The 10,975-nt window shown below is 44.3% G+C and overlaps 1 protein-coding gene across 1 annotated transcript; it reads left to right on the top strand.

Annotated features, from left to right (window-relative positions):
- Nucleotides 1-3,927: 3,927 nt before the first annotated feature.
- LOC145405231 (uncharacterized) lies at nucleotides 3,928-10,022 on the top strand. Its single transcript, XM_080276656.1, has one exon. The coding sequence runs from the start codon at nucleotides 4,367-4,369 to the stop codon at nucleotides 7,118-7,120; it is 2,754 nt and encodes a 917-aa protein (XP_080132782.1). The 5' UTR covers nucleotides 3,928-4,366; the 3' UTR covers nucleotides 7,121-10,022.
- Nucleotides 10,023-10,975: the final 953 nt, after the last annotated feature.

Raw genomic sequence — 10,975 nt, 5'->3', positions numbered from 1 at the left:
TCTATAGTATATTATTAGTATCTGGCATGGTGGTGGTTTGTTTTATTAGGTAATATTTGGTGTAAAGAATATATTTCTTAGCATGGGAGGAATACATCGAAAGTACAATGTACACTTTATATGTTTAGTATGTTTATAAACATTTATGATTTTTCAGTGTCTGTATATTTACCTATATATCCAATTACAACAGTTAAGGCAGCGACTGTAATAATCAAGTATGCAAGAAAATCTTTAAAAGAACATTTCCTTGCCACAGCGAGGAAGCTTGTGCATCTCGATTTTTCTTTTAAGCTGTAATTATCAACAGAAGAGTGAAATTCTGCTCAGTGTAAAGCCAGTCCTTGTATTTAGCAGTAAGGAGGGGGAAGGCAGCCGTGGGGCCTGGACACTCCCCCTTATTCCTCCTCCTCCAGCGGTTTCGTGAGGGCCTCCATGGACGGTGGTGGTTGTGTGCTTAGTTAACGAGATGCCTTTGATCACCTGACGATTAACGAAGGTGGTACGGAAAATAAGACGATTCTGCCATATATTTACCTTGTGGGAGATGTATATACGCAGGGAAGAACGATGATTGCCGTGGAAATGAGGCTTCTGTGTTATGCAAATGAGATTAATTTTCTCAGCCTTTTGAAAGACTCTGGTAATGATCTGTCTAGAAAAGAATGGCTTCATTAATCATCAGAAACTGTTGATGGTGTTACAGCGAAGTGAGGAAAATCACAGTGTAGGAAACTAGATGTGGAATATATTCGCGCAAAACAGTGGAAACCTGAACATCTTCAACTGGCGACAAGAAACATTCGAGTGGACGCACTGTAAATATGACTATTCCCTTTACTAGCGAAAATTGTAAATGACAGAGGAACACAGGAACTTCGTACTGGTGAAGTGGACAAATACACTACTGCTGGAGTTTGTTCAGTAGCATTATGGCATAGCTCGAAAAAGCTTTGAAATGCCTTGCACCAGCGTCTCTTAACTAAATGTACTTCTTGATTTCAGATCATTTTAATTACAGAGATAGCAAGCGAGACTGTTTTGCCATAACAGAGAAAGAACAGTGATGGATGGTGGAGCTTTTATGCAGGGGAGGAGGACAATGTGAAGTGGAGTGTTGTTGGTGGACGAGCGTCTCTTAACGTGCAGAGTGCAGGACTTGATAATTAAGGTAAGAAAAGTTAGATTTACTGTATTTTGTTACACACACACACACACACACACACACACACACACACACACACACACACACACACACACACACACACACACACACACACACACACACACACACACACACACACAATTTTTGACACTAGCACTTGCTCTTTGATAGCTTTTGTTAAAGTCAAGAAAATCTCTGATTGTAAGTAAATAAACATTTGTAATCGCCATGCTAACATTCTTATCTCTTGCTCTGTTCTGTGTATTTCCAGCGGTGCTCTTAAGAACAGAAGTAAGTTTAGCATTTCATTGTTTACTGCCTCAATTTTGCCTCAGCTTTGGCCTTACTTATGATAACATTTGGCTTTAAATTACGTATTTCAATATCCTGGTGGTAGTGGCAAGTAATGCATGCGATTTGTCTGGCACAGAATTTTCACAGAACATTTTCGGCCACCGCACTTTTTTTTTTTTTTAATGAGGAACACGTTTTCTTTCTTTTTCTTTTTCTCTTTTTTCAGTGTACAAAATAAATTGCTTGGACACCCTGAGAGAAAGTAATTGCATATGCTAAATTAATTTGTTTAATATTAGCTTATTATATGACCAGAGATTTATCCCTGTTGCTTCTGCTGCCATCTCACTCTTTTTGGTTTTAGTACTATACACACACACACACACACACACACACACACACACACACACACACACACACACACACACACACACACACACACACACACACACACACACCGCTCGCTGGCTCAGTGGTAACGTTCTCGCATGCCAACTGGTAGACGGGAGTTCGCGCCTCGCTCGGGTTGCGAAAAGTTTCACTGACGAAGCGAATGGTTACTGTCCCCCTTGAGCAAGGGGATGGGTGTGTGCGTGTGTGAAGGTCACACCCTTGCCCTTAGATCGAACTATATGAGCTCTCAGCTCTCTTCCGGGAGGGTAAAAGTTGACGATCACGACCATCAAGTGATCCTGACCGACCCGGGGTAATTAGAATTACCCGGTGAATTACACACACACACACACACACACACACACACACACACACACACACCGGATATATATTCACATGTTCATAGATTGACACTAAATCCAAAAGAATGTGCACAGTAAATGCAGAATAGTCCTGTTATTAAGTATAATTTACTCTATAATTTAAACATGCTTCTATCATGCTTCCATCCATCCATTCTTCCATCAATTATCGTTTTCTTTTTGCTGAGTGTGGATAAGTGAAGTTAAACATGACTGATGTCATTTGAATAAATATAAATATTTCTGCTGACTATCTGTGGATCATCGTGATGGGCAGATCTAAAGCATAGCTCCTGTATCTCATTCGGGACATTAATCAAGGGGTAAAGGAAGCCCGAAGAACAATAATCTCTCCCCAGCCTGTGCCACAGAAGGCACAAAGTTGTTTGCAACACAGTTGCTAGTCATTTGAATCGTTGCATGCTTGTTCCAAATGTTTAAAAAAGAACTTCAGATTCCTCTGAGACATCCATTATTAGTTCACAGCCCGTAAGGAATACGCAGGTAGTATTTTTTCTCTTCTTTCCCAAATAAAGATTATGAAAATGGTGTAGTGTCTATAGACTTTGGTGTTTTTCGTGTTTCTCCTCCTCGTAAAGTAAGTAACAACCCAGCTTATTAGTGGTATTAATACTATCACGAAAAATTATTCCATTTATGCTTATTCCGCGGCAAAGTCATATAATTACGACAACTTTCATTGCCGAATTAGATGCATCTTAGATATGCTGAATATCTTTCGACGTCTCTGATATCTTCAGCCCTTAGAGTAACGTATATGAAAAATTTCAGGTCTTTCTTTTTTTCCGTCTTGCGAGTGAAAGGATAGAAGGGCGGTATTGGCAGCCATCTTCTCGTAACTTTGGTTCTCATAACCAGCCTGTAGTAGGGATGGTGGGTGTCGCAAGCCTCTTGTGCCCTCACCATAGGGAACATTCCCCACGGTAGTGTGTACCGCAAGGCTCACACAAGTACACCGACACACATATTCACACATACGCACGGTCACAAAATGTGCACGCACGTACGCATTCATACAGCGCTACTATACACACACCTGCTGAATTATATAGATGCACATACCTACATGTACATTCAGACGCATGCTGTTACACCAGTTGTGTATTATTTGCATGTGTTTATTCTAACACATTTCACTTAATTGCTATTGGGTTATATAAGTTTTATAACTATATACTTATGAACGCGAGTGTGTGTATATATATATATATATATATATATATATATATATATATATATATATATATATATATATATATATATATATATATATACAGAGTTTTTGTCTTAAATAATAAATTATTATTCTGTCCTACAGTTTTCACGCAATATATTTCACTTTTGTCGTAGTATCATTCAGTACATCTTTACAGCAGAATAAATCCAACTTTATAGTTTCTGGGATTACGTAGGATTTACTTGCTTTAAAATGTAATAGGAGAATATAGGGCCTTCTTCAATTCTCTTCGTGATGGATGATGGATGGATGAATAGATCATTTCCATTGTTATTTATTCTCACACGTAAGAGATTAGATACGAAAAAATTAACCTTGTAAGTTCTTCTAAGGGCTATTTTTCATCTCGGTCCGTAAGATAATGTGTACTGTCCTTTCTAAGACGTTTATTGCTTTCCAGTGTGAGACCTACCAGAGACGCATGTGAGGTGGGAGCGGGTGGGAGGTGAGCCACGGACGCCGTATGTGAGGAGTGCGGGGTGCCAGGCCTCGCAGGGACGCATGTGAAGCAGAGGAGGTGCCCGGCCAGCTTGGGGGGCAGCGTAGCTTTGTGTTACCGGGTTGGAGAGGTCGTGATGCTGCCGTGATGGTGAGCGGCAGGTGGTGCGCGGCCTCGCCTGCCCCCTGCTGCCACTGCCTCCTGCACCCCGCCGCCCCTCCCGACCACTGACGATGCGATCGACTCCGCGGACGGGCGGGGGCGGCGGCACCTCGGCCTTGTCCACCGTCAGAAGTCCCTACAGTTCCAAGTGACTATTGGGGACGTCTCGAAGGACGAGGCGCGACCCCCCTAACATCGGGGGGCGCGCCTCAGGCCGCTATGTACGGGGGTGTCTCCGCGTGGTGCAGGTGAGCGCGCGCTACCTCTTCTCTGTCAGCCGCGCACCTACCACTATGATGCGTTCCAAGAAAAAGGATGGAAATATTAAGCCATCCCGCAAGCTGGACAAGCGGTCTAGCCGGGGTGTTATGTTCGAGAATGAGGAGTTACGCATGCGCACTATTGAGATCAACGCCGAGGTAGACCGTGGCCAGTCAGATTTACGGAAGCTCAAGAAGGAAAATGAAACTTTGAAACAGCAGGTTTGGACGCTACGTGACGAGTACGACAAACTAGAAAGCTTTGTCAAAAAGATGGACGAAGCAAGTGAAGACGACTGTGATGACGATGATGACGACGACGAGCTAGAGCAGCGTCTGTGTCGCTCCAAAATTGACGAAGAGGAAGGGGAAGATGAAGAAGGTAATGTAGAAACAGATAATTTAGAGAACATGCAAAAGGTGTATACGGGAAAAATGCGGAGTGTTGAGTATACCATGCGTCAGGCAGCCACCATGGACACGGGTCCATCAGGGGGATGCAGCCAGGCCCAGTGCTCAGGGGGTGCTATGGGGCCTGCCTGTGCTGGCTCGGTTGATGGACTGGCTGGGGCGTCATCAGTGCGAGTGTGTGTGCCCAGCGAGGCTTCTACATACAGTGTTGGGGATGGAGCCTCACCGCCCCCAGGGGACCCTCTGCAACCTTTGAGTACCGAGGCATATTTGTCGCAGACTGACCACTTCAACCTGGATCAGCTTCTTGACTTTGCTTCTTCATTCCATTACGATCGACGAAAGCATCTTGCAGAGGAGCCAATGACAATATCTCTTCCCAGCGAGGAAGAGAGAACGTCCTCACCCACCAGGGACGCAGCCGCACCTGATCCGGGTTACTCCACCGTCAGACGTCGCTCAGCCACTGTTATTGAGAAACTGAAGAGTGGTGCCAGTACGGGGGCATTAGTGAAGGAGGTGAAGCAGTTGTCGTTGTGTAAGGACGATGCCACCACCACCAGTAACGTGCCGATAAGTGAAACTCCCGAGTCCACACATACCACCACCGTCAATTACACCCACTCTTCCTATTTTTTCTCCGGCCCGCTGGACGGTAGCCGCAGTCAGTCCCTGGGCACCGGGCTCAACTCCGCTGCCAATGTTACCCGTACACCCACCAGCCCCGCTGGCCCCTTGTATTCCTCCAGTAGTGCTTCCAATATCGGAACTTCGTCGTCATTAGAAACGGGACTGCCACTCGTCTCAGTCTACAATCCAAGAGCCTCGCTGGTGCGCCTTAACACAATAGAACCAAACACGATCATGGTATCAGTTGCTGAAATGCCTCAGTTATGGGACATCACTACACAAGAGATCATTGATGAGCTTGAGCAGCAAGCAGAAGGCACACTGATTGCCATACGTGGTGTGAGGGTAGTGGGTCGCGCTGCTTACATTAGTCTGGGTCGCCGTGATGCCTTGCAGCAGCTACTGAATCATGGGTTGACCGTACGTGGAGGAAAGGTCCCTCTCATTGACATCACTCGAGAGTCTATCGTCCTGGCACTGACTGGTGTTCCACATTACATTGCTGATGCAACTCTTGTTATTCTCCTGTCAGCTTTTGGTACAATAATTGGCGAGCTTGAGAGGCGGTTTTACAAGGGAGTTGATACAGGAGAGCGATTTGTGCGAATGAAACTGAAGAAGCACGTGAAACTCCCTAAGTATGTGACTGTGGGTGGGTGTCGTATCGTTATCACTGTCCACGGGCGTGATGCTCCAGCACAGCTACATGTACCTGAATGGGGTACAAAGCATCCTGCTCCACCTGCCTCCCAACCTACATCTCACACTTCACATCCTACAGACTCCTCCCACACAGATCTCACAACCCCCGTGTCCCCAGATTCTGGTCAGTGCTCGGAACCTTCCTCTAGTGATAAATCATGTGAACGTGTAGATGGTCGGGATGGAGGAATCAGACCAGATGTAGCTGCACAAGGTGACGCTCGTGTGACATCCAAATCATCAAAAACATTTTCCAGTAGATGTATTGTGAATCTGAAGCTTCCAGAGAGACAAGTGCCAGCAAGTGCGCTGCCTCGAGTACGAGAAAATTCCATTCCTCGTGACTCAATGGTGCCAGGTCAGGGTGGGGGTGGTTTAGCTGTCAGCACAGGAGCACCCACCACTCCCTTGGCAGCTGGTCATCTTTTGCGAGCTGGATCATTATATCGAAGTGGCACTGGTTCATCTCAGACCAGTGGAGGGGGTGGATCTCCAGTCAGTACACGGAGGCATTCCCGTGTGTCAATGGACGGGCGCTCATCAGAGTCTCCTCGCCCTCGACCCAGCTCTGTTGTGTTTGATGAGCAACCTCGCGAGGCCCCTACACCACCTCGAGGCCTAATGACGCCTCAGATCCCTGTACCCCATGGCCACGGAGGTGCCTCTGGCTCCGGTCCCTTGCCACTGGCTAATGGCATTTTACGCAAGGCATCTGGCTCTGAGCAAGAAGCTCTGCTGCCCACCAGCCACAAAACTTCCATAAGAAACAGACTTAAGATTGGCCGTAGTATATCATACGATACGGGCAAGCAGAAGATGGCCGGTGAAAAAGAAAAAAGAAAACTGAGTAAAATGGAAAGCATTAGTGAGAATACCATAAATGACGACGTGAGTGACATCACGCCACTTGGCGCTGGTGCACGCAGAGACTCTGAAAAGAGCTCAGTCAGTGCCAACAGCAAAAGCAGCAGCAACACCAATAAGAAGAAAGAGCCGGCAATCGACCTGCCATGGTGTGGCTGCTGGGGCAACGGTTGTTTCTAGTGTGTAGGCCACTTCACTGGTACCAGTTCCATCCTTTGTATTTATCGTTATTTTATAGTCGATACTTCCTTGCTACCAACGTTACCTAGTCTTCATCCAGTAGTGAATAGTCTCGGACAGCGACCAGAAACACACATATTGGCTGACTCGTTGTATATATCATGTCCTTGGATCATTGCCACAGTTACCATGTTTAAGTTTCACGGTGTCAGTAATCAAAATGCTGCAACCAGTCATGCTGCTCCCACTTTGGCAGGAATTTTCGTAAACATGAGGTCGTTTTTTTACACCCATATATAATACATAGACAATGAAATTATAAGACCAGATAACTCATTTCAACTATATACAGAATAGCAATAAGCCTTAACGGGTCTCCTTAGCAATACACTCAAAGTTGTAGGTGTTACGGTGACATTATATATTACGTCATTATAACAATCCACGGATGTTTATTTCATAAAATTATTCTATTTCAACCAACAGACAACTTTTTATAACATTTTCCTCCCAATACTGTATGGAGAGCAATATAGATTTGCTTTATAATACATCATTATAATTCCACGTTCAGCCTCACCTGTAGAGCTGTGACTGCCCTTGCCAGAAATGTGACTGAGCAGCATGCCTGGTTGCCCCACCATTGTATTTCAGTGAGCATATCAGAAGCGGAGCCTCGACCTGGCGCGGCGCGGCGAACAGCCACCTTGGTCCTTTTGTTCTGTTGCAGCAGTACAAAAGGCATCTTGGGTTTCTTTCCGTCTCCTTTCTGTTGTCTTCAAATGTGACCTGACATGCAAGTCGAACCTTTAACCAGTAGGTTCGTATATGACGCTAAGGGGAAATTTAAGCTTCATGTGAATGCAGTGTAGGGCTCTAGGCCGAGAATTAAAGGTATTTTTGTGGGTAATTAAGCACTCAGCCCATCTGTTTTAAAGGCCCGTGTTCGCCAGGTCCTCGAGTCAAGCAGCACTCAGATGTGCCTCGCCCTCCACTCACGTCTCGCTACTGCTGTTATTCTGTCGCGCGTTGTTGATTTGATCATAATATGCCTTGAGACTTTAAATTTGATAGTGTTTACGTCTTTCAGGTTATAATGGGATTCCTATGCATAATTAGAAGTAGTTTTTTATAGCGTCATTTGTCCATTTGTCTGTTTAGCGAGGGCCGGAGGGGAAAAAAGAGAGTCTCTGAATGTCATGCCTGACTCGAACTCCTTTGGTGGATGTTGTTGTACTCTGAGTGATCGTTAGTTGCCTGTGAACCTCCACCCTATCACCCCCAGCTTCTCCCATCGTAGAGGACCGGAGAGGGTGGGAGGAAGACGAGAGTGGGGGTAAAGTCATCACTGGTAATTAGACTCCGAGTATATTAGTAGCCTTAGAAGATACCGAGATATTTTATACACTTAACTGCTTGGTCCCATTACCATTGTTCCAGTGTTAGTTCCTTCAGCTGCCACCAGGGCCTCATGTATCCTGTGTTGCAGCTCTGGTCACTTGGTCAGGGGAGGGAAATGTGTATCTTTCGACTTTTACTTTTAACAAATTGGCCGAAAAACTAATTCTGTATGAGAACTCTCCACTCATGTCTAAGCCGTTTCAGACATAATCAGCCTTTCTTCACGGACCACAGCTGTCTTTTGTTTAGCCGTGAATCAGTGAAAAACCAGCACAATTCTAAAGCTTGTTTTATGACCTTGATTTCGGAACTTCGACATTTGCATCCCTTTGCTGTTTGCCCCTTCAGTTCAGTGAAGTATTATTAGGTATATTCGTGCTATCTTCAGACGATACTCTTCTCAGGAGAGACGTTTGGAATTGAGAGGGTTATATGTAGTCTCCATTAACTCCTCAGTACAACAGGTAATTTCTCTGTTGAATAAAGTTGCCTGGAAGTAACAAGAATAAACCAGTGAAATTACATCACCAGATTCAAGGGGCTCAAGAGAATAAGGGAAAAAAACTTCTTCAGTACTGTATTTTTCCTCGGTACTGTATATGTCCCTTAACTTTTCAGTAGAATATTCGGTGCTTTCAGAGTTCAAAATATACAGTATTTTGTGGTTGCTCCAGGAAGAAATTTCTAAACAACTTTATTAACCACCTTGTTTTAGTGTTTTGCTTCACTCGGTTATTTTCCGGAACTTTTTTTTTATTTTATTAAGTATTCGTCATTCAGCTCATATTTTATTTTCAAAATTTCAGCGTATGGTTTTTCACGACTAAGCATAAGACAGTGTAGTTCAATGTGCATTGGAATTTTGGTCCGTGTTCGCGTCCTTTAAGAAGGCCCCCAAGTACCTTTCCCTTGCAAGATTATTTTTGCATAATGGCAACTTAATATTGTTTTGTATGGTAATTTATGCATTGTGCGTCGATATTTAAAAGACATAAATGCCATGCAAGAGAACAGTGAGGTGCAGTATGCAAAAAATATATATATAGATTGCTGAGGAAGAGGTGTTTGAAAGCCTCTTAAATGGGCGAGTATAGGACCTATGGTGGAGCGGCAATATGGCTGCGTCACCTCCTCATCTCACCTCACCTCCGCCGGGGCTCATTGATCTTCATATGGGATGGTTTTCAAAAAGAATAAAAAAAAAAAAACAGCCTTACAAGACGTGCTGCTAGGCGCTTCTGCTCGTAATTTTGATATTTTGTAAAAGTTGTTATGATCAATGTTGTTGTTTATATAGTTATTTTCTTAGGAAATTGAGAATCTTTATGGCACCAGATATATATGTATAAATGAGGTAAATTATTGGGGTTATTAAAAAAAATATTTTAAACTTATTAGAAATCATTCAGTTATAAATGGGATATATGAACACACTGTGAAGGTGCTTTTGGTAGCATAAGATTGTTTGGGGGAGTTGTGCGGGGATGTACAGTACAGTACCATGAGGCTGATTCATTATGTTTCTTATTGAGAAAACTGTTACTTTTGTTCAGATTCCAAATAAATATTGAACAGATAATGGTTGTGTCACTGTCCGGCCCATCCACACGGGCACCTCAGTGGAAGGGTAAGTAATCTATTATCTTCCACTGTGCATACTTGTTGTTTTATCCACTTTACCGTCACTTATTTCGTCCACTTGAAAACTTTGTTCGTCACCCTTTCAGTTACCATTCATATCACTATCATACCTTCCCCACATATTCTATTACTTTTTCCCATTATTACCATCTGAATTGCTCTTACTACAACCCATCCACCAAATCTTCCTCCATCACTCGCTTCGTACCCTCATCTTTCATCTAACTCAACCTCACCATCAATCCCATACTCACCATTGACTTCCCTCAGCCTTATCAGCCCCCATCCCCATCCTCACCATGTTTTCCTCTCTCCATCTCTCTCATTCTCACCATCCCTTCCTTCCCGCATCCTCACAGTCCCTTCCATCCTTTCCATTGACATCCCTCAGCAGCAGCATCTCTCCCATCCTCAAATCTTCACCATGTAACTTCCACAGTCTAACCATCATTTCCTTCTCGCCGTTCCTCTCACCATCACCATCCCTCCAGTCTTCACCATTTACATCGCCCCATTTACATCCCTCAGCCTCAACATCGTTTCCATCATTATCATTCACTTCCCTCAGCCACACTGTCCCATCTCTACCATCCCTGTCATCATCATCATCATCATCATCATCCCTCCAGTCTTCACCACTCCCTTCCCTCAGGCTCTTCACCATCCTAGGCACAAGTGAATGAACATAGTGACTTCACCATTCATCATCATCATTCAGGCTGTGTCGTGACGGTGGTGTTGGTGGTGATGATGGATGGTGTTAGAGACGACGCCTTGTGGGATAATGGAAAATATCACAATGCACCCACGCAC

Source organism: Coenobita brevimanus, chromosome 66 (assembly GCF_032717465.1).
Source record: "Coenobita brevimanus isolate Jiangsu-jjx chromosome 66, ASM3271746v2, whole genome shotgun sequence".
NCBI lineage: Eukaryota > Metazoa > Arthropoda > Malacostraca > Decapoda > Coenobitidae > Coenobita > Coenobita brevimanus.
The sequence above is the reverse complement of the archived record's forward strand: the minus strand, read 5'-3'. Positions and strand labels throughout refer to the sequence as shown.